The following is a 25,081-nucleotide window of genomic DNA, read 5'->3' as shown; positions in this document are numbered from 1 at the left end:
GAAGCCGGAAGGGGCCAGATTTCCCTCCTTCCTCTTCCTCCTCCCAACTCAAGGACCAGTGGACGTTACAGTAGCAGAGCACACTGACGAGGTTCTCTGCTAAGGAAGCAGATGTTCAAAGACCCGCAAGGGACAAGGAGTTTACTGGCACAGAAGAATCATTAAGTAAAATTCTATTGAGCATTATTAGAGGGACAACAGTTAAGTGATCTTAACATATGTAACAAGAGCTCCTACCAGCTTTTCATAGAGACTTGAATTTTTCCAGTTTCAAGCGTAGCAATTACCACTGTTCAGTGCAATGCATCCAGACCTTTGAATTTGATACTACTATTGTCTGTCAGCAGATGAAATTGCCATTTGAGTAAGTTTGTGTAGTCAGAAAATCATGAGCATTCAGTTCGTGTTGGCAGTTTTGTTTTCACAATCTGAGGGGGAAAAAAACCACTTTTAGACTCCTAAACTTTAAGGCCAGAATAGACCACCATGATCATCTAGTCTGACCTCTTGCACATTGCAGGCCACAGAACCACACCCTCCCATTCCTATAATTCAGATTAAAGACAAAATGAGAAATTGAAAAACCCACAAATTTAATTAAACAAATACAATATGAATCTTGAATCATCATATAATTTGATTCACTGTTTATTCTTCACCCTTAATTCAAAATAATAGCATATAATTCTCAGTAAAATTTAAGAATTTGATAGTCTCAGTCCAGTAACTAGTAAGGCCTACCACTTTTTCTGTCTGCCCTAAGATATTAATCACTTACCAACTTGTTTTCATTTTAGTACCTACCATAATGTATGTAAAGTTTTAACCAAGTCAGTTGAAGTGTACTAAAAATACTCAATTGATGCTGAACTGCGGATGGACAGCAGTATGGGGTCTTAAAACTCATGATTCTGAATTCAGTTTTTTCGCACCATCTTGATGCAGTAAACTATGACACAGCCTCCTTTAGAAACATGCTTTAGGTATAGAAATCTAGATCTTCACTTTGAAATGCTTGAAATATAGGAACCCGCATTTTCTTATACAATGGAAAAGATCATCTTTCTCTTCTTTGCATGTGTCTCTGGCATTTTCAGCTATTTGGTCACAATATTCTATGCCTTTCTTTTTACACATAGAATTAATAGCAGTAAGTGGAAACACTCTTTCCTTGGCATTTTTCATGTTCAGCCAGTCACCTCACTTCAGTGTTATTGCGTCTTTTAATTAGTTGTTGCTCTTTCTTCACTTGCAGCGTCAAGTGGATACGAGAGTTAAAATCTTTCTAGATTAGTGGAGCGAAGGTGAAATGCTGCAATCATTGCTTTATAAATTCCTCGCTGTGTGCTATATTGAAGGCAAGGATAGAATAAGAAGGTTGCAACTCAAGTTTGTCTGCCTTTCAGTTGTTTTTAATGGCATAGTCTCTGAATTATCTTTGCCATTTTTTGGTGTCAAAGATGAACAGACAAGGTTTCTGAAGAGCTGCTGGAAGGCCTGGAATCTGACTTAAATTGTCATCATTGCAAAGTTTTGATAAAGTTAGCAGCATTGAAAATGTCTCACTCAGTGTTCTGCTCTTGAATCTCACTAGACTTAATTTTATTGATGGGAATGTCTTGAAGAATACAAGACTAAATTTTTGCAGCCACTGAAATGATTGTGAATCTTTATTTTTCAACTTGATTGTTGACAACGTTTACATTTTTATTCAGACCCTTCTTTATTCATTCGCTGGTTTCGTACCACTTCCTTAAACTTTAGGCAGGCTGTGTTAAATAATTCATACGCTGTCAGGTATCACTAAATGCTAATCACGCATTTCAGTATGAGTTAACAACTTCATATTTACTAGAATTAGAATGAGGAAAAAAAAGCCTAATTAATCCAATATTATGAAAGTCAAAAAATAAAGTGTGGCAGCAGGTTTTCTGAAGAACCAAATTACCAGGTGCCCTGCCTAGCTTCCAAAATAATTCTAGATTATAACAAACCAAACACCCCCCCAATACATAACTCCACATGCTCCCTTCTTAAGAATCCAGTGACATTTGTTTCTACCCTTTAGCCATACTCTCATCAATCACAAACATCACACCCATTCTTTCTCATTTCTAAACTTTTTTATGGTTTATTACGTTAGACATAAGTCTTGATGTTCTCATCACTTTGCTTTCTACTTTTTAGAATAGTTTGATATCAATCTGCCAATGAAAATTGAGCATGACATATCTAGTATGAAAAGTCTTTGACTGCATTATCATGTAAATAACAGTGGTTGGTACAGAAATTGAAATGCTAGCCTTATAAACCCTCTAGGCTGGGATTTTTCTGAGGTGTTTCACATTCACAAAAAGAGAATACAGGAAATGGCAAAAAACTATAAGCAACTTAACCCTCCTTCTTCATCTGAAGAAGTGATAACCTGTAACCAAGTGAGGATGATTAGGGAAAGATTTTATTCCAGTGCGTCTGAAATTTTTTTTTGGATCTCTCTACTAGGGCATATTTCGCAAGATTACTGGTGAGACTAGCTAGGTGGTGAGAATAGCAATACACCTGTACCCTCTCTTGCATGACATTCATTACAGAGAGCTTACAGAAGGGGGTGGTGGATGATATTTAGTAGCTGAGTACGCAGTAGTCTTCATTTTTTTAAGCAAGCTGACACCTACTTGGAACTAGGAGATAGATATGAGTCAAAATCCTTGGACAGACTTGGGCAACATTTGGAAGCTATTGTTAGTTTGCTGAAAAATCAATGCTCATTGGGCATGCTTTTAAAAAGGATACACCAATTATAAAATTGTTCTTCTGCCTGAACACCTTTCATCTTTTTTATATATATAACAGACTATAATAAAGATTAGTGAGAATTATTTTTTATTCCCACATTTTGTGCATTTGACAGCACCTTTAAGTAGTCTAATAATTTTGCCTTTATGGTCACATTCCTATTGGCATTTTACACAGCAATAGATAAAAGAAATATGATTTAAAAACATTAACTGGGAGAGGGAGTCTGAGGTATGTGTAATATATGTGTAGTCTTAACTTATTTTTTTTAAATTACAGACTTTCTAGTTTATGTCCCTTTTAAGACTGGCAGTAATGATGCACTACGAACTCTAGCAGTGGGTAGTTAGGCTAGCCTGCATATGACACTTGTTTCCTAGTGGAAATATAGGTAAGGGGTTCTGGTGGTGAGAAGCTTCAAATGACTGCCCAGTTACTGATATCTGAGCGAGAACCTAAAGCTGTAATTTCTGTACCATTCCAAAGCCATGCAAGAGTGACAGTTATACAGGACCTGATGTACGATTGGGAACCTTACTTGTTGCATTTGATCTGAACAAGCAAATTCATACTCTTGAGTCTCTAGATGTTAGAGCCATAACTAGTCATTATGATTTTTATCATCATGTATTGGAGTAGTGCTATCAGGTGTCACAGTAGTCTCTCTTTTATAAACAAGCCTATCTTTCTTACTTTAACTGCTGTTGTATATCAAGCTGATAACTAATGCCATTTTCTGATTGAATAAAATTCAGTTTTTCTGTTTTCCTGTGTCTTGATTGAAATTACAAATATTTAAAAAATTCATTGGACTAGATAGACCTTCAGGTGAAATCCTGGCTGCATTGAATTCAATAGCAAAATTCCACTGTAGTGGGACTTGGTATTTTTGGGCCAGATTTTCGAAAGAGCTAAGCACTCAACATCTTGGGTGTTTAAATGAGGGATATTTTTTTTTAAGTTAGCCCTGTATATTTTTACACCTCCTCCCCTCCCCCACCAAAAAAATAAAAAGTATAGCAGTTTCTGGCTCTATTTTTACCTATCCTCTTTACTTCCTTAGTGCTGGTTGAAGACCTGCCACCAAACTGATGAAATTGGAAAATGAACCTACTGAAGCTTAGCTTCCTTTTGACAACTTCTCCCCAAGTTCTTGTGGAGTCAAGGTGGGATCTGAATGATCCTCCTACCTCCAAGGATATCCCTTTTAATTCTGCATCTGATTGTGTGTAATGGATCCAACCTCCATGCCGTTCTGCTAAACTCCATAGGGGAGATCCTTATAATTACTCACATCTTTCACATTGTTTCTCAAATTGAGGAAACTGAAGGGATCTCAAAGTGGATAACAGTTTCCTATTGATTATATTGGAAAGTCTTTTATAGAGAAAGTGTGTCCTTATTTCAGTACGCATTGAGATTTTAGCCAGTAACTAGTGAAGCGAGCAGCTTAGTAAACTGTTACACAACTTTTATTTAATTGATGCATTAGAAATGCCAAGGATAGAAATACCTGTGTAATTTTCAATGGTTCCTATGGGTTTGAATAGCTGTGAGCATGTGTCTTTTCAGCCATCTTGCATGACTGGAAAATTAAGTTAATATCTGTCTCACCCCCTTGGCGTTGTTCTTGGCACACACCTAACTTCCTAGAAGGCAATGTTTCACAGCTTGCTTCTGCTGTTCCTCTGTTTACCCTTTTTACGTAACACAGTAGAGGAGGCAGGGCTTACCAGAACCACAGGGTAAAGTCTTTTGAGATTCAAGGCCAAGCAAGAAAAGATTTTCAGCCTGAATGGGATAGGGCCGCTTTCTTGAAATGTGTGGAATATAACCTGATGAGGATAGTGTGTGTCTGTTTCTGTGTCTGTGTGTGTCTAATTTATTTCAGGATGTGTGAGTGGGTGCTAAAAATGTTGCTATATTTTCTCTTCTTCAAAATGGTAGTTGCCATGTATTAGATAAGCTTTACATTTAACTTTAAATTTAATTATTTTAATTGATTCAGTAATTTAAAACAGTTGAGATGTAGTGTTCCTGAAACCTGTTAAATACTGACCTGAATAAGTAAGCAGGATTTCAATATGCTGACTATTACTGATGTATATCATTCATTTTCTTATCATGTTCTTGTTACACTATAGTAGTGGTGGTGTTAATAATGAATAATGACCGTGTGCCTTGAACAGGCCCATTTCTGACAATAGATACAAAATATTGAAAGATGTCCCACTTCCTTTGTCACCACTACTGATTTTTCTTCCAGTTGTAGTTCAGTGCATATGTTGTTGTTCGGGCAGCTAGGTCAGTGGCTCTCAACCTTTCCAGACTACTGTACCTCGTTCAGAAGTCTGATTTGTCTTGCCTACCCCTCAAGTTTCACATCACTTAAAAACTACTTGCTTATAATCAGACATAAAAATGCAAAGGTGTCACAGCATAGTACTACTGAAAAATTGTTTAGGTTCTAATTTTTACCAAATAATTATAAAATAAATCAATTGGAATATAAACATTGTACTTACATTTCAGTATATAGTGTATATAGAACAGTACAAACAAGTCATTGTCTGTATGAAATTTTAGTTTGTACTGACTTTGCTAGTGCTTTTTATGTAGCCTGTTGTAAATATCTAGATGAGTTGATGGCCCCCCGAAGAACTCTGCTTACCCCCAGGGGTACACTTAACCCTGGTTGAGAACTACTGAGCTAGGTGATTCTCTTCTCTTCTATTCCACTTCATGACCTACTGGTTTGATAGCAATGATCATCCTGAGACAAAAGGCCAAGGCCCTAGCATAAGACATCCAGAGATCTAACTTAGTTGAAGACTTTATCACACTGTACTGATAAACCACTTACATGCTTCCATGTTCAATGCAGTACTTAAAACAACATTGTATAGTTGCCAAGTAGCCATTATGTTAACTGAACTTCTTGAGGTATAGATACTTTTAATAAACACATCTTTCTTGTACAAAATACTTACCTGAATAATATGTATCACTTCAGCCCTTCATTTGCTTTTCAGATTTACCACTAAGATTCCCTGAAGGCAATGCAATGCATAAAGAGAAATTTTGAAATCGGTGAAATTTTTTAGTACTTTAGCATATATAATGGTAATTCAAATATCATTAAAAAAAATTGGGTTATGGGTGAGAGGCTCAGAGCGTAACTTACCTAGCTGCTTCACATACTGGCAAATTCCAAGAAGTGTGTGTGTGTGTGTTTGGTTTTTTTGTTTGTTTTTTTGGTGGTACTTGTTTTTGTTTTATGTTTTTAAGAAAAGTTGCTTGCTCGTGAGGAAACAATCAATATGCACACACAACATAAACACTGGGGCAAGCTGCTCTCTAGGAAAGAAGCAATTCCAGTTTGAAATGTCAAAAGGATTAACATTAAGTTTACCAAAAACTTGCTTTTCTTTCCCCATTTTCTGTGGAGTGTTGTATCTCTCGCAGCTATGAGAAACCCTCTTTCCCAGACTGATCATTGCGGCCTTATAACTGCAAAGAGCTTGGCATTGTACTACATAAATTGCTACTAGATCAGGAATGGTCTAAAACTCCTTTTCCAGGATGAAGCCCTGCCTTGGGGCATATCATTCCTTCCTCAGACATGTAACTAAATAGTTTGTCTCTTATGCTTGGACAAACTTATGTAGATTGTAGTGCCAAATTAGTATTGAATTGGAATTGATATTCTAAAGTCCATTGATGCAGCACTCCCCTCATAGAGGGAATTTGCTGCAGATTAAAGTGACATGATTGTTATCCTACCACCACCCATGATTTGTAATGCTCTTCCTCTGCAGTACTAAGAAGATGCATCAGTCTTGGATACCTGAACTAATTTCTACGTAGGTGCCAGCTATCTAGATTGCCCGTCGCTGTTGGGAGTAGAATGTGCTTATGTTCATTATGCCATTGCAGTTGAATAGCAAAGTTCTTGCTACAGCTGAAACTTATTTCAGTGTAGTTAGTAAATACATTTCTTATCGTACTTAAATGGCCATTTACACCAAAAATCACATTTATCACTAAGTCCAGCTTGCCTGGGTGGCAAGATGGGGGAGAATCTAAGGGGACTATGATTCCATGCTAAGACTGTTACAGTGATCCAAGAGTTCCCATTTGTCACTGGCTTGGTGAAATCTAGTTATGGAACATACCACCAAAGCTTGAGGTGTCTGCCCAGAGGTAGGCACTCATGGTTGTGAGCCACTCCAGACACTGTGGTCCAGTAAAAGATACTACATAACCTACCTTCTGTCTAATATCCTGGGACCTACATGGCTATGACTACACTGCATAATCCAACATTGTAATTCTAACTGTTCAGGTATCCAGAGACATATGTCTAAAACATGAGCGTACCATCTTACCCCAACTAAATTGACGGTTCCTAAACAAGTTTGGTTGAATAGAAGTTTTGCATCAACTGGGGAGAATTTGGGAGCTATGGGGCCTTCCACTGAAAATACCTTCTGCCTACTTCCTGTATGTCCTTTACTTCATTAAATGTCTTTTGTATTTTTGACTTAAGGGAGAACCTTAAGAAAGCTCTTGGATAAACTAAAAAGTTTGCAGAGGTTAAGAGGGACCTTGAATTGCGGTGTCTGTCACACTGTCACAGTTTTGGGGTAACTGCACCTTTGACTCCACGGTGGTTTCCTCAAGCATTGCCACCTTTATGTCTCAAGTATCAAGCCAGTGCCTGTATGAGGAAAGTCCCATGACTCTCTCCCTCCAGACTGGGGATTTAGCTTGCTCTTTCTCTTGCTATGCACTGTGTATTTCCCAACAGGTCTGATCTAGCTCAGCACCTGCGTTTTCACTGTTTCTCCAGGGACAATGATAGTGGCTTACCAACAGCTTTCAAAAAATAGAGCAAATTTATGTAAGGACCAAAGCATTACAGAAATCATATAATAAAACAAAGTCAAAACACATATTAAACTTACAAGAGGTCCCCCATCTTCCATGTTGGGGATCTGGTAGGTGTCAAAGTCCTTCAAACCCTTAGCAGAGTGTACATTCTTGGTTAAAGTTTCATGTCAGTTTTCTGATCAAAAGCCTACGCAGTCAGTTTAGGCTGGCCCTTTATACCAAAAGCCTTTCTTACTCCCCTCAGGCTCAGTCTTACCTAATACATGCACAGATCTCCAAATGGTGGTACCTCATTAGAGTTTTATACTGGTCCCAGGGTTTGCAGTAATTGTTTCTCACTGATTATAGTTCAGCAAACCTCCCTCATGGAGTTGCAATTCAGTCTGACTCACAGAGGTGAAGATAACATTTATAAAGTTGATGCAATAGTCTAAAATATATGCCTGTGTTGGTCATATCTGTCACACCTACGGCGGGGAAGGATTTCTGATAGTAGATGGCTGCTTATTCTAGCAGAAAGAGGCATAGCAAGTTCCAATAGTTGGGAGCTAAAGCTAGATAAATTCAAACTAGAAAAAGGCACAAACTTTTAACATGAGGATAAATAAACATTGGAGCAAATTACTCAGGATGCGGTACTCAGGACTTCACTTGAAGTCTTTGAATCAAGATTGGTCTTTCTAAGAAATACCTTCCTGGTGCTTTGACCTTGTCACCCTGTTCTTTGCATCCCTTCACTGGCTTCCCCTTCTCTTTCACACCAAACATAAGCTGCTTTTATTCATTTTCAAGGCCCTTCCTGGCCTTTCATGGCCAACTTTACCAGTCATTTCTGGTTCACTGTCAGAATATTGGCTCCTGCCTCAGATTGGTTCATGATGTCAGCCTCCATTGCCTGCTTGTTAAATCTTCAGACAAGTACCTTAATGCTTTCCCCCCAGGCTTGGAGGTCCCTGTAAACATCCACTAAGTTACCTTATTGTCATCTTTGAAATTTTTCCTTAAAAGTCTCCTTTACCATGATACCACTAAAAAATTGGAAAATGGTTCAATTGTTGGTGTGTTTAGACCATTGTCTGTCATCCTGACCAATATTGTCTCATTAGTTTCTTGTACTCTCTTGTCTTTCTATCTGTATCAGTCTGTTGTCTTTTGTCTTATACTCAGATTGTGAGTTCTTTGGGGCAGGAACAGTCTCTTCTGTTTTTGTACAGCATCTAGCACGTTGGGGACCTGGTCCGTGACTAGGGTTTCTGAGTGCTGCAGAAATGCAGATAATAAACAGAAGTTATGGCCTTCCTGCAGAAATTCCTGGGAGAGGTTCTGTGGCCTGTTATGCAGGAGGTCAGAGTAGATAATCATAATGATCCCTTCTGGATTTTAAAACTATTAATTTGACCATGGAGACTTAGTAGGACCAGTCTAGCTGATCTAGTGCCCTAACAAAGCATTTTGGAGAGGAAAAGAGTGATTTTTTTTTTTTGTATCCTGGGTTAGTTGCTTGAAGTGAGAGGGAGGAAAAGAGAGGTCAGGAAAATGTTTTCTTATGACTAGCTAGTCATTTAGCATATGAAGATGAATCACGCTATCACGAAAAGAAGTTCCTAGTGTAGAACAAATCAAGGAGCACAAATGTTCCATCAGACTTCTAAGTGGACAATCAAATCGTGAATAGCTATTAAAGAATAAAGGATGCCGTTCCCCAAAACTTTCAGCATTGACCTTACTTTGATAGCATTGAAATCAGTGCCAGTGGCTAACTGCTTCAAAGCTCTTCCTCCAACATGATTGTAGATCAGATGAAGACTTTAGGTAACAGATGCAGGTGACTTTTTCTTGATTTTTTTTTTTTGTGTTCAAACTTCTGTACTAAAATCCTTGCATTTTTCTTCTTACTATTGAACCCTAGTATAGTCTCTTACTTCACATGTTCTCTGTTCCTCAAGAATACTTTCTCTCCTGGTTTATATATTTTGAACTATTTTAAAATATTTTGAAATACAGTGTTTTGTAGTGTTTCAGTCAAGAAGCCATTATGATTATCTGTAGTTGGAATTGTTCTTTCTGAAGTTTTGAACTTATTCTGTTTCTGCTCTCCAAACTGTGTATGACTACACTATTTATTGGAAAGCAGAAATATTCAAAGCTTCCTAAATGAGCATTATGGGTTTGTGCAAATCAGCTACATTTGCAAAGTACAAAACTGACACTGAAGATGGCATTAAATATTGCTCTTCAGCAGCTGCTTAGAAATTAGTAGTGGAAAAACTTTGTTGCACGGGTGTGGAAAGAACTACACCCACATTCCTGAGTGCTGAAAACCCAAGTAAATGACTAAGACGCTACATAATATCAGCTTTGTTTTTTAGCTGTCTTCAAACTTCTGTTTTGAAAATTAAAGTTATCACCATTGTATTCTAGGCGATTTAGAGTACATATTTCTTGGCATCTTGTGCTTATTTAATATCCTGCTTTAAGTATATCCTAGAGCATCCCAAAGGGTTCCAGGGCATATTAGTCATCTTTATGTGTTGCTGAAATGAAACCAATGCTGGGATGAAAATGCTTCCATGACAATTTAGAGCTGTTCTGAAGAAGGAACTAATGTGTGCGGAATGTAACAGCCCCCAGCTTCTCTTCTTATGCAAAAAAGCACTATGGGATTTCCAATAACTCTGGAGGTTCCCATAGTTTGTCTCATCCCCATAGCACCTCCAGCTGTACTTAATCTTATCTTCTTTACACAGTATTGAGATATTGGCTCAGTAGAGTTAGAGGGAAAAGTAATTGCTGAATCACCAGTGCCACTTGCAGTAACACCTATGTATACCTTCGTAGCTTCAAACCCTGCTTAGTTTGAGATCTGATGGAATTGCAGCAAAAGCGCGCTCGCTCGAGGTGTCTCTCTCATATCTCTATATTAAAAAAACAAAATCACTGTTATTACAACAGAGCTGTTACATTTTGTGTGCCATCCCTATTAAGCATAATTATTATAATCTTCCGTCTCTTTGGTATTAAAAATGTGCTGATTAAAATTATGCTGTTTTGGATTTAGTGCTGATTTTTTTTATTAGATGAGGTGTGTTCTACTTGTACTTAAATTCTGGGTTGAAAAGTATTTGGTTTGATATCAATACATATATTTTAATTTGACATTCTTTAGGTGTTTGTTTCTGGTAATGCAATGCGATACATGATATGCAACTTAAGTTTCTTTAAATAACTATCTTTAATGCTTCACAAAGTTGGTCAGTATGAGAGATCGGGTTCTTTTTAAGAACATAAGAACAGCCATACTGGGTCAGACCAAAGGTCCATCTAGCCTAGTATCCTGTCTTCCAACAGTGGCCAATGCCAGGTACCCCAAAGGGAATGAACAGAAAAGGTAATCATCAAGTGATCCATTCCCTGTCGCCCATTCCCTGCTTTTGGCAGACAGAGGCTAGGGACACCATCCGTGCCCATCCTGGCTAATAGCCATTGATGGACCTATCCTTCTAGGAGTTATCTAGTTTTTTTGTTGTTGTTTTGTTTTTCTTTTTAAACCCTGTTATAGTCTTGGCCTTCACAACATCCTCTGGCAAGGAGTTCCACTGGTTGACTGCATTGTGCAGAAAAATACTTCCTTTTGTTTGTTTAAAACCTGCTGCCTATTAATTTCATTTGGTGACCCCCTGTTGTGTTATGAGAAGGTGTAAATAACACTTGCTTATTTTCGTTCTCTACACCAGTCATGATTTTTAGACCTCTATCATATTCTCCCCCTTAGTCATCTCTTTTCCAAGCTGAAAAGTTCCAGTTTTATTAATCTCTCCTCAGACGGCAGCTATTCCATACACCCAATCATTTTTGTTGCCCTTTTCTGAATTCCAATGTATCTTTTTGAGATCACATCTGCACACAGTATTCATGGATTTATATAGAGGCTATATGATATTTTCTGTCTTATTATCTATCCCTTAATGATTCTCAACAGTCTGTTTGCTTTTTTGACGGCTGCTGCATATTGAGTGGATGTTTTCAGAGAACTATCCACAGTGACTCCAAGATCTTTCTTGAGTTGTAACAGCTAATTTAGACCTCATCATTTTCTACATATAGTTGGGATTGTTTTCCAATGTACATTACTTTGCATTTATCAATATTGAATTTCATCTGCCATTTTGTTGCCCAGTCACCCTGTTTTGAGAGATCCTTTTGTAGCTCTTCACAATCTACCTGGGACATAACTATCTTGAGTAGTTTTGTATCATCTGCAAATTTTGCCACCTCACTGTTTACCCCTTTTTCCAGATCATTTATGAGTATGTTAAATAGGACTGGGCCCAGTACTGACCCTTGGGGCCAGTTTGGATCTGTTTTGGACGATTGGATCTGTTTTCCAATCTGTCTGACTCTATCCTTCCCTTCCCCCCACACCGTCCGAGGAGGGGAGAATGCAGTTGTTGGTGCAATGTATAGTGTACACTTATTTCTGAATTGCAGCTTTCCTAGTCAAGATTCATGTAGCTTGCGGTCATTGAAATGAGATGAAGTGACTTCTCAAGCATATCCACTCAGACGTGTATCCTGCGATAGTTAAAGCGACAACAGAAACAAATCTTTTTTGGTTCAGTCATTTGTACACTTTGTTAAAAAGGGAGGTTTTTAAAAATCAAGTTAGCTATTTAAAAAAATTGTGATGTCAGGAGGAGGAATAAAACCAAATAACTTTGATATGGGATTTTCATGTTATGACAACTGTGGCCTACGAAAGCAGTGCCGAAAATCCTAAGGGGTTGTTTCTTTGGAGAAGATGGCTGAGCTAAGCCATTAGAATTTATGATTATATTTTTAATGGAGAAATGAGGAGACCCACATGAGCTTGTGAAACTGCATGAATGATTGCTGGTGCTCATGTACCTTTTAAACATGAGGCTGGGATGGTTTTGAGTATTTGTATGAGAAGTAAGCAGAGAATTCAAGCTGAGGATTGAAGGAGAACACTTCTCTTCAGGTGTGTGTTTGGGAAACTGATTCTGTTCCACATCAGTCTCATGAAATTGAAAAGAACAGCAAGGACAAAAGATAGACATACAATATGCCAGTCACATAAAAAATTGGTTATTTGTAGTAGCTATTCTTTGTCTAATCTTCGAGTGGGTGATGTAAAAGAAATTGAAAAACCACCTTGGGCAAACATTGCAGGCTCAGGCCTTACAGGCTAAAGCTTGTGCATGAGCTTAAATTTAAGTATGTGCAAAAGTCTTTCAGGATTGGGGGATTTAGGCCTTGAAGTAGTTGATAGGAGGAAACATGGATAAAAATTCCTACTGACTGTAATTGGAATCTTGTGGCTAATGACCAGTGCCTCACTTTAAAATGCAGAGAAAAGAGACTTATCTTCGATGAAGCAAAGTTCAAAAATAAATTGCCAGATATATGTGGGGGACTATACCATACAATGTGTATGTGTGAGTAAGTGGTGTAGTGTGCACCTTTGTGGAATGAGTAGATGGTCTTCCCTAGTCTGACTGTGCAACATCTAAAAAAAAGAGTAAAAGTAGTGAGGGTGTTAAGTTCTCATTCTCTATATCAGTTCAAGACGTATTAGCCAATCTTGAAGTGATCTTTCCCCTCCCTTTTAAAGATTAGTTTACACCAAGGAGGAAAATATAATGGTGCTGGGTTACCTTAAATGGTAATTTAAGCTGTCTTTATTTTCAAATGTTATGGATTTTTTGAGTTTTTTTTTTGAGTCTCAAGATTGCTTTGGTGTATTTAAAATTCAAGTCACAACTTAAACTATGATTAATTGGAATTCTGATGTCATAACATAACTGGACCCAGAAATGCGATGAGAGGCTGTAATATGGGAGAACAGAGCATCTGCTAAGTAACTGACGACAAGTTTTGTTATACTTGTGAGCTACAGTTATTTATTATGATCATTACTAGAGTTAATTTTGACAAGCCTGAAAATCATTTTAAAAAAATTCTGTGAAAATACAGCTAGCTGTCATTGTCTCAATTAAAAAAAATCAGTTAACGTGAATTACTTTTATGCCTTTGTATTCACATTTGCCTCTTCCATTTATCCACCAGTGTCTAATGCTAGTGTTTTGCTTCTTTTTCATTTCTTTGGGGTTTTTTTGTTGCGTTCGTTTTAATGTATTGTGTTTCTATGGAACTAGTCAAAGAACCGTTACTGTATTTTATGTTTGTATCTACATTTTATTTTGCATGCTTAACGTGGCTTTGCCTGGATATTCTTTTTGGTAAGTTCAGAATTTAAAAGCAAATTGTTTTTTCTGTAGTAAAACTTGTAAATTCTGCCACCTTTCCTCCCACCTCAAGTAATCTGTCATTATTTTTGTCATACTGACTTGTGCTCATGTACTGTTGTGCCTTTGCTAATTACACATGTTAACACTTCTTAACATTTCCCAATTTTGTCTCAAGCTGCACTAAACAATGACTTCAATACTAATGTGTACTAATTTGGCTTTAATCTTAAAATTAATGATAGCTAGTGGCTATTAAAGTGGTCAGTCTTTAGAGTTTTGTATTACTCTGTCTACAAAAAAACCTAACAAATGCAAAAGAACCTCAGTCATAGAAAAAAACCATTTTCTTGCATAGCAACCTTAGTAGTTCATCTGCGCCTCACAGGTATTTTATTGCTGTCATTTTTTTCTAGCTAGTTTTTTTAATAATCTGGTGAGAACAGCATACATGCATTTGTGTTTTCTTTTACAGCAACAGCTTGCTCAGCTACAGAAGGAAAAATCAGAGATTCTGAAGAATCTGGCTTTGTATTACTTCACATTTGTTGATGTTATGGAATTTAAGGTAGGGCTTGGCAAATGCAACTCAGATGACTATTAGGATTGATTTTGCAGTAATTCATGTGTCCTATCAAATAGGTCTCTTATCAAACCTATTTTTGCAGTAGTATATCACGTATAATGAAATAGCTGCTTTTCTAGTTTTGTGTTTTATAGACTCAAAATGTGTTCTATTTCTTTGGCAATATATATTGACATAGTTGTTTAAGATTTCTAAACTAAAATAAAGGATTTTTCTTTTGTAAGGACCACGTTTGTGAGCTGCTGAATACTGTTGATGTTTGCCAAGTCTTCTTTGATATTGTAAGTTTCTGATTTTTACAAAATATTTTAAATAAGATTTCAAATACCATTAGAAACTAAAAATGGTAGCTACATATAGAAAACAAGAAATATTTTTGCGTTCACTCAGTTTCTGCAAAATCCTTCACCATTTTCATACATTTATAAGTATAACTAACTTTTTAGAATTTTAATATGCTTTAGAATAGTTACAAAAGCTAGAAAATTGATATATTAACAAAAACATTTGTTAGATAATTATAGCATGGTTTTATGACTGTAGGCTTGTGTATGACCTAGTCAGGCTAATTTTATTTTAAATCATGGATCTTTATTATGCCCCCAGCTTAACTGCGAAGGTATTTAAGACTAGCTTACTTTTTAACAAGACCACTTTGGAGTAGTAGCTACAGCATTGTCAGCCACTAATACATAGCTGCATATCTCTTGTCATGCTGATTCTACAAGTTCATTGTCTGCTGTGGATACTTGGTTAATTGTCAGCTGAAGGCTTAGAGCTGCACACACAATATAAGTTTTTTAAACAATTTAATACTGGTACACAGGGATGATGATTGTGAAGCTTGTTTGAGGTCATGAAGTGGGTGGGATATTTTCCAGGGAATGCCTTACTGCTAAAAGATGAACTAGCAATTGGCTGAGCCCTCAAGGGTTAACTCGTTGTTAATGTAGCCTTACACTCTACAAGTCAGCACAAATGGAGGGAGGGGGAGACAGCATGGCGCGCGCGCACACACACCCCCTGTGTGCGAGAGATGTGCATTGCCCCTTTAAGTACGCTGACCTCACTCCAAGTACATTGCCTTTGACCACCAAAGGCTCTTAAGCAAAGTAAGCAGTCATGGAATAAGCCAAAACGTCCTCTCATGGATCAGTAACTTATTAAAAGATGGGAAGCAAAGGGTAGGAATATACATGATCAGTTTTCACAATGGTGAGCAGTATATAGTGGGGTCCATCAAGAGTCTGCACTGATCAACATATTCGTAAATAATATGGAAAAGAGGGTGAATAGTGAGATGGCATAATTTCCAAATGGTACAATATTACTCAAAATAATTAAATCCAAAGTTGACTAGGAAGAGTTACCAAGGGATCTCACAAAACTGGATGGCTGGGGAACAAAAAGGGAGATGATATTCAGTGTTGATCAGTGCAAAATAATGCACATTGGAAAAAAGAATCCCAACTATACATACAAAATGATGGCATCAAAATTAGCTGTTACCACTCAATAAAGAGATGTGGGCATTATTGTGGATAGTTTTCTGTAAATGTCTGCTCAATGTGCAGCAGCCGTCAAAAAAGCTAACAATATTAGGAACCATTATGGTAGATAATAAGACAAAAATATCATAATGTCACTATATCAATCCATGGTACGCCCACACCTTGAGTACCTCACACCGTTCTGGTTGCCACATCTCAAAAAAGATATATTACAATTGGAAAAGGTACAGAGAAGGCCAGCAAAAATTATTAGTGGTATGGAAGGATTAAAAAGAATGGGACTGTTCAGTTTGGGAAAGAGACAACTTGGGGGCGGGGGGGAGGCATGATAGAGGCCTATAAAATCATGAATGGTATGGAGAAAGTGAATAGGGAAGTGTTGTTGTTTTACCTGTTCACATAACACAAGAACTAGCAGTCACCTGATAAAATTAATAGGCAGCAGGTTTAAAACAAACATTAGGAAATGCATCTTCACACAATGCACAGTCAGCCTGAGGAACTCATTGCCACGACATGTTGTGAATGTCCGAAGTATAACTGAGTTATACTAGCTATTACTAGGAAGGCAGTAATAGTAATAGTAAAAAAAGAATGAGAGAAGTTAATGGAGGATAGGTCCATTGATGGCTGTTAGGCCAGGGACACACACCCATACACTGGGTGTCCCTAAGCCACCAGCTGTCAGAAGCTGGGACAGGACAACAGGGGGTGATCAGGTGAAATTGCATGTTCTGTTCATTCCCTCTGAAGCTTCTGGCACTCATTGCTGTCAGAAGACAGGATATTGGCTAGATGGACCATTGATCTGACCCAGTATGGCTGTTCTTAATTTTGGCTTTCATTCTTGACATTTATAATGTTGTCATTTCACTAGTTCGATAGTCATTAGTCTTTTAGGACTGGCAAACTTGGATATATAATGAAACAAAGAAGCACAGATGAACCCCTTCAGGGGATCTTTATATGTCATTAAGAATCAAAATGGTAGTAGAAGCCCAATTTTTGTCCTTTGCAGGCCATCTTTTAAAATGCAATAAAGTTTATAGACAAAACACATTCACATTTTGATTGTTTTGTAATTTCAGATAAATTATTTTCCAGTTATTTTTCATTCCTTACACAGCATTTAACAGGTATTCACTAACACCCTGATGCTGCAAAGATGTATATGCTTATCTTCAAGCATTTTGAGTTGTCCCACTGATTTAAGTGCTTGAATTAAGCCTGTGCATAAGTGTTCAAGAAAAATAAGACCTGCAATTTTGGCATAAAAAATTAATTGATGATAATTCTTGAGTATGATTTAGGCTTTTTCACCAATGTGTGTGTGTGTGTGTGTATGTATATATTAATATTTTTGCTACTGAAAGGTCTTCAGAATGGGGAAAAAACCTGTAACCATTTGTACTTTATCTCTAGACTGTAAACTTTGATTTAACAAAGAACTACCTAGATTTGATTATAACCTACACAACACTAATGATACTGCTGTCTCGAATTGAGGAAAGGAAGGCAATCATTGGATTGTACAATTATGCTCATGAAATGACACATGGAGCAAGGTAAAAATCCATTGTATATTTTTTAAAAAATAGTATTTTTTACATGATTTTGTCTGCAGTGGGGTAAATTATTTATTGCACTTTTTAGTGATAGAGAATATCCACGTCTTGGACAGATGATTGTGGATTATGAGAATCCTTTAAAGAAGATGATGGAAGAATTTGTACCTCACAGCAAGGTATGTTTGAATATTTTTCACAGGTTCATAGTCATTGCTGGTTGAAAGAAGCATGTATGTGAAAGCAAATGTACAGTTTATAAGACTACTATTTAAAAAAAAAAAACTCTACAGAATTAAATTGTTGATTTAGCAGATATATGAACAGAGAGAGACAATTTATAAAGTTTGCCCAACCGCCCCTCTGCCTCACAGAAGAAAAACTAAACCAAAACTGGTTATGCTTTTTGACTGTGTCATAGATATATACAACTTACTGTTCATTTGTAGTATGGTAGCCTAGAGGCCCCATTCAGGTTTAGTACCCCAGTGTGCTGCCTTCAGACATCTTCACAGTAAGACCATAGAATTTATAATTAATTTTTAGATGAGATGGAAAAAGTGAGCTTAATCTATGGGGGGAGAATTGGCTGGCAGGACAAGTGTAACTGGCTGCATAGGTGAACTAATGAACAACTTGATGCGTCCAATTTCATTTTTGTTCACTCATGGATTACCGTAAATACTCGTTGATAAGGGGAATTTTTTTAGTAAAAAAAAGGGAAGCATTAGAGAAGGTGGTCGTCTTATGAACGGGTATAGAGAGGGAGAGGTGGGACACAGCCCCTCCCCCCAACAGAGGGAGCAAGGAGAGGCAGCACAGCCAGCAGAGCCAGAAGGGAAGAGGCGGAGCCAGAGTCTCTCCCCTTCTGGCCACGCTGCTCTTCCTCCAGCCTCCGAAGCAGCTGCAGCTCCGACAGGCTGCAGCCATGCCACTTGGCCCTGCCCCCCAGAGCAGGCTGTGGCCGCTGGAGCGCGCTGTGGCTATGTCACCCGGCCCAGCCCACTGGAACATGCTGCGGCTACACCGCCCAGCTTGGCCCGCCGGAGCAGGCTGCGGCCACACTGCCCAGCCTGCTGGAGCAGCTCCAGCCAGGCCAGAGACATCCTCCCCTGACCCGCCACGGATAAGGTGGGAAGGGATGGGATGGGGGAGAGTGTGGGGTCATGTGGGGGGTAGTCAAAGGGGTTGCTTCTCCCTCCTCCCTCCCCCCAAAAAAATTTCCCCACCAGTTGCTGTCCCGGCCCATCAGGGTAAGCAGCTGGCGCGCCGGGACACTGTTAACTTAGATTTACCTCTGTGCCTGCGGATGCTCGAGGTAAACAAACCATCTCGGACCATTAGCGGCTTATCCTGATGGCCCGGGAGCCAAAGTTTGCTGACCCCTGAGTTATAGGGTCAGCTTATGAACGGGTCATAAACATTTTCCATTTTTAGTTATCCATCTTGAGGGGGCGGGTTATAAACGAACGGGCTTATGATTGAGTATATACGGTATATATAAAATAAAAATCTTCTGCCCTTGTCTTTTCATTTTATTTTAATGTTGTACCCTAATTCCTTGTACACCTCTACCTCGATAGAACGCTGTCCTTGGGAGCCAAAAAATCTTACTGTATTATAGGTGAAACCACATTATATTGAACTTGCTTTGATCCACCTGAGAGCGCAGGCCCTCCTTCCTCCCCAACCCCCAGAACACTGCTTTACCGCGTTATATCCGAATTTGTGTTATAGCGGGTCGTGTTATATCGAGGTAGCGGTGTATTTTTAAAACAGTTTTCTAGTTTTCCATTATTAAAAAAACAGTATCTTGTTTCTTCTACGTGAGCAACAGGCTTTAGTTTAATTCAAGGCTTAGTGTAGTATTTAGCCTCAAATATTTTAGTAGACAATTGTGATTATTGCAAGAATGGACATAAACTAACTAATCTCTAACAATTTGGTACTTTTTATGCTAGGTTACATCAAGGCTTGAATGCCAGTGTTAGTCATTAGCTATTTAAGCTGCTGAAAATAGCAACTATTTGGCTGATTGCTATTAGAACAGAATACTATGCTAATGAAGTAGAATAGTTTCTAACAACTGTGTCTAGATATTATTAATGTACAAGAAGACTTCAAATGAAGTACATATCTTGGATATTTGCTAAATTAAAGCGTTTGGTCTTGCAGAGTTCTTCTAACTAAATATTGTTTTTCTTACTTCCTAGTCCCTTTCAGATGCTCTAATTTCACTCCAGATGGTCTATCCCCGCAGAAATCTGTCAGCTGACCAGTGGAGGAATGCACAACTATTGAGCCTCATCAGTGCCCCGAGTACAATGCTTAATCCTGCACAGTCAGACACAGTATGACATTTTACCTTGAGTAATACAGTAGTATTAAATGAGTTTTTCTGTGAAATAATTTAATTGTGTGTGTGTGTATATATTTGATATAGGCTTACATATTATTGGACTTAACTGTTTAATTCGCTGTCTAGAATTCAGTTTTTCTGGGCCATTTTTGAACCAATAATCACTTTGGTAACACTTGAGTATTTATACCTGCAGTGCAGAATGGAATTAATTACCTATTTAATTGTAAGACATCCTTTGTCTTAACATATACCTCTATCCCCAGTTCTTGGTAATTGTGGACTTTATTGGGTGGGGAGGGCAGGAGATAGAATTCTGTATAGTATTTAGGGTGTTGATAGGGAAACAGACGGGACATCAGGCTCAAGATTTTTATCAAAAGTGAGACGTGACTTTGAATGCTTCCGTTTTTGGGTGCACATTTAGTACTTTGTTTAAAAAAAAAAATCGGCCCCTTCTAGGTGTCAAGTTGGGCACTCAAAAATAGTCACCCAAAGTTACTAGTCACTGTTGAAAATCTTAGAAATATTAGTTAGATATTCTTATAAAGGGTTCTGCATTGCTTTGTTTAATTTTCCGCATTACCTTGTGCACTGGAAATTTAACTTACTAAATTGTATGTGGTTTTTTGAGATTATAAAAAATTGACAATTGTTTATCATTTTGCTCAAGAGACTGGAGACATAAATAAGTGTATGTCAAACTTACCAGGAATTAGAAACTGATTTTAGACTGAGTAGGCTTTTTGTACTTGAAAAGAGTTCAGGCTCTCTAAAGTATATGACTATTGATGCTTAAGCATCAGCTAAGCTAAAAGCAATTTAGTAAACATAAGCAATCTTCTTTGTTCTTGATATTAGGGTAATATGTCCTGACAGCCTTTGTGAGGAAAAACTTATTAAATTGTTGCTTTTGTGTAAAAAGCTATGTTCTGTAAAATGTATTCATTAGAAATTTTTTTTTTACTATGTATCATTAGTTTATTACAAATTATTCTTTCAAATAGATGCCATGTGAATACCTCTCTCTGGATGCAATGGAAAAATGGATTATTTGTAAGTACAGCTTTAAGAGATTGTGCCTTTTTAATTGTTTTACTTCTATAAAGTGCCTATTAACTTTTCATAATGCTGTACTAAAGCAGTTGTATTCTGTAGAATGTGGCTTGACTAGACCCTGTAGATCCTTTCATTTATACAGTATATCATGCTTTTGTATGTCTTTAAAAAATTAGTTTATAGCATATATTACGCTTGAATTTTATGAGTTTCAGATTCTTTGTGACCGTAATTTGTGTTCGAGTTATTCTTATTAGTGATAATTTAAGCAGTGCCATTAATTAATTCATACCAATGACATTTTGGTTATTCATTGCTGTACTAGAAAATAAGGTGCGTATACTGTCACGCTATCTAGAGTGGCTCACAACTGAGAGTGCCTATCTCAGGTCAGACTGTCAGAAAACAGGGCCAACACCCCAAACTGGTGGTATATTCTGTAATTAGATTTCACCAAACCAGCAACAAATGTGAACTCCTTGAGCGCTATATCAGTCTTACTGTGGAGTCACAGACAGTCCCCTTAAGCTCTCCTGCCCATCTTGCCACCCAGACAAACTGGACTTAGTAATAATGGTCACATAAACTAAAAATCACATCACATCAGGTTACTCCCAATCCCAAAGGATCAGTTGCTTACCCCAAATCAGTTTGGTACTCTGGATGTCACATCAAAGACAATGCTGGCAGCCAATTCTCTAGTAAACTACTTTAAGATTTATTAGCTAAGAAAAGAAATGAGTTATTGATAGTTTAAAGCAGGAAAAATACATTAACAGGTGAGACAAAGTTTGTAAATCCAAAATGATAGCAGAGATGTAGTAATCTGCTGGTTTCCCAAAAGTCTTTCAGGGTTACCTAGAATAACTCTGGGGATCTTTGTCTTCTTATCCAGATATTCTACTCTGTTAGAATACAAGCAGTCCAGAGATGATGAATCATTCCTCTGAATCAGTATTTGTATTTTCTTTCCTCAGATAACACTCTGACAAGTGTTTTTACTCACTGCCTGGCTCCTTGCTTTGGAATTAGCGTTTCCTGTTACAGCCATTAAGTCTTTCATTAACTTTTTACAAGGTTTCTCTGAGAAGTAATTTTAGTTACAGGGTTATACATGAATGGAAATGTTAGTAATAGCAAACAACAGTCCTTCATTAGTTTGCATGAAGTTTACACATTAAGTACATTTTCATCTTTACACTAACACACTTTTGATGTAGGGTTAATTAGTTACATGGGTATACATAGTGTAATACGATAGCAATCAGCAGGTTATAGATAAGTGAAGACAATACCATTAACATTTCTTTTGAGCTAAACTATTTACACAAGTGAATTGGCCTGAGTACACTACAATACCTTTTGACACTCCTTTGATTTCTTTTAGCATATGTGTGAATTAGCCTGCAGCCCTGTCCTGAGCTGGCAATGGGGTAGACCGCATCACACATACAACTATACATGAAATCAGTATATTAAAAACTATTGGTATGGCAGTTGGCCACAGTAGTTCAGGTTCTCATGTTGTCTTTGTATTTCTGCTCTGTGATATTTTACATCCATCTTGAATTTTCTTTTGAAGTTGGGTTTATTTTGTGCCATGGAATCCTGAATAGTGATGCTACAGCTTTGAACCTTTGGAAACTCGCTCTTCAAAGCAGTTCTTGCCTGTCTCTATTTCGAGATGAAGTTTTCCATATTCACAAAGCTGCAGAAGACTTGTTTGTGAACATAAGAGGGTATGGTATTTTCATGAATGTATTGTGTTAGCAAACTGTCTTCATTGCTGATAATGGAGTTAGAAATTGTTATTCTAGCCCTGTGCTGTGTCAGGATGAGAATTATATTACAGCTTTGATTGATGGTTTTAGAATATGGAAATACTGTTGGAGGGGAAGTAGGAGGTTAGATTCTCATGGCCGTTTCATTATCACCATTATGATAAAAGATTAACACATTTTTATGTCGAAGCTTGTAAGTTTTCATGACTTGGCTATGTTTGGAAAGTCTTGAAATAGAAACATTTTCCTTTTTTTCAGAATGTATTTTTCTAATCCCTCATTGTTTAGAATGCTACATATATTTTAAGATCATGTTAGTAGTATTGAAAATACAATGAAATGTAGAGCTATTTTGTATAAAAAAGGCACTTTTTGAAAACATATTATATATACACGTCGATATTTTTTGATAATATTTGATAATTTGTTCCATACGCTTTTTGCCATAGGTACTCATCTTTCAGAGATATTAGCAATGAAAAAACAAAACAAGCCCCTCCCCTCCCCCCTCCCCCGGTTTCCCCAACTGTGCTTTAGTTCCTAAATTGAGCACTTGTTTGTGGATTGCTTTTAGTCCTTGTACATAGATCTGTAGAGCGCTGGGTCAAAACTGCAAAGTGTGTTCCAGGGATTTTGTTGGTTAGAAAATTATGCATCTACCTGTTAGATGAAAGTTCTGCATGCAGATTTTCAGTATTTACAACATTTAGGCTACACTACAGCTCAGGTCGGTATAAGCTGTGTTACTCAGAAGTGTGAATATGCCACCCCCCTTAGCGATGTATGTTACACTGACCGTGGGAAAGCTGCCCCCAATATAGCTACTGCTGCTCATAGGAGTAAGTCAACAGGAGAGCTCTCTCGTTGGCTTAGAGCATCTGAACTAGCATTGGTGCTGCTGTAAGCTTTGTAGTGTAGCCATAGCCTCAGCGTAAACCATTGACTGCTGCTTTTCAGCAGGGGCGGCTCCAGGCACCAGCGCTCCAAGCGCGTGCCTGCGGCGGCAAGCCGCAAGGGGCGCTCTGGCAGTCACCGCTAGGGCGGCAGGCAGGGTGCCTTTGGCGGCTTGCCTGCGGAGGGTCCGCTGGTCCCGTGGCTTCGGTGGACCTCCCGCAGGCTTGCCTGCGGAGGGTCTGCTGGTCCCACGGCTTGCCTGCGGGAGGTCCGCCGAAGCCGCGGGGACCCTCCGTGCTTGGCGTGGCAAAATGTCTAGAGCTGCCCCTGCTTTTCAGTGCATGAACTGAAGGATTCCTATTCTGAGTATTGCGTTCTTTATTTTCATGTCAATTCAGACATGATTTGGCAGCTGATCTGTCAAGCAGCAAGAGTTAATGTAACTGTATTCTGTGGGTTTTCAAAAGGTGTCAGAGGATCATGATCACCGTGCCTTATCCATATTAATAAACAGGAGAGATTCTGGTGGTGGTGTGGGGGGAAGGGGTAGAGGAAGAACAATCTGTGTTATCTGAAAGCTACAGCTATCTGCAACAATTTTTGCAAGATCAACCACTAAAATATTGAAATTCAGTATTTCGCAGTGAGGAAGGAAGCATCACAATACATTTTAATGATTTTTAAAGGTCTGTCAAATAATCAAGGCTAAAAATATAAATATAAAATATGTAAAAACACAGGAAACTCAGATCTCGATCAAGGATGGGTATTTTCTGTTACTGTCCAGTGGCTCATCTCATTAACCAGAGCAAGGTAGTCTTTATCCAGAGGCTGTTTGCTAAAGGCAAATTCCCTTTGCTGTGGAACTACAGGAAATATAGGGCCCTAGCTCTTGCTAAGGCTGTTACCAATACTTGTTGACATTTCACCTTATTTTTCTCGCAGCTACAATAAACGGATTAATGACATTAGAGAGTGCAAAGAAGCTGCTGTATCACATGCGTAAGTATCTTATATAGAACCACAGCATGCTGTGATTTTTCAGACTTGAGTACTGCTTACTTTTGTAAAAAGCTTAAAACCAACAACAGTCTTAACTGGAATTTTTTTATATCATGAGTGCATTTAAATGGAACTTTATACTGAGCTATCCTGTCATACTAAGCTTATTGTTCTTGGCTTTGTTTTCTTTTTCCTGCTTGAGAGCGGTATCTTCTTGTGTACTGCTGTTTAAAAAACAAACCAAACCCTTACTTGAACGAAGTCTGAATTGACATTTTTGTGCATGAAGTTTTCCTGAATTCAGAATCAGTCATGGGAATTGAGTTTTTCATCTTCATATTAAGTCAGATCAAAATATACAGCTCTACC

At 37.9% G+C, this 25,081-nt stretch overlaps 1 protein-coding gene across 4 annotated transcripts in view; it reads left to right on the top strand.

The window, feature by feature from the left end:
- Positions 1 to 25,081, top strand: part of NCKAP1 (NCK associated protein 1) — a 113,142-nt gene that overhangs the window by 26,488 nt on the left and 61,573 nt on the right. For 2 of the 4 annotated variants that reach the window (XM_045032662.1, XM_045032660.1), the window contains 8 exons: positions 14,437 to 14,523; positions 14,766 to 14,822; positions 17,475 to 17,617; positions 17,706 to 17,796; positions 19,831 to 19,968; positions 20,984 to 21,032; positions 22,618 to 22,774; positions 24,656 to 24,712. In XM_045032662.1, the coding sequence (XP_044888597.1) occupies positions 14,437 to 14,523; positions 14,766 to 14,822; positions 17,475 to 17,617; positions 17,706 to 17,796; positions 19,831 to 19,968; positions 20,984 to 21,032; positions 22,618 to 22,774; positions 24,656 to 24,712 (779 nt within the window). Of the gene's footprint in view, positions 1 to 14,430; positions 14,524 to 14,765; positions 14,823 to 17,474; positions 17,618 to 17,705; positions 17,797 to 19,830; positions 19,969 to 20,983; positions 21,033 to 22,617; positions 22,775 to 24,655; positions 24,713 to 25,081 lie in introns of all 4 variants that reach the window. The other 2 variants (XM_045032661.1, XM_045032659.1) reach the window with 1 other exon arrangement.

Source organism: Mauremys mutica, chromosome 10, assembly GCF_020497125.1.
Source record: "Mauremys mutica isolate MM-2020 ecotype Southern chromosome 10, ASM2049712v1, whole genome shotgun sequence".
Lineage (NCBI taxonomy): Eukaryota > Metazoa > Chordata > Testudines > Geoemydidae > Mauremys > Mauremys mutica.
The sequence above is the reverse complement of the archived record's forward strand: the minus strand, read 5'-3'. Positions and strand labels throughout refer to the sequence as shown.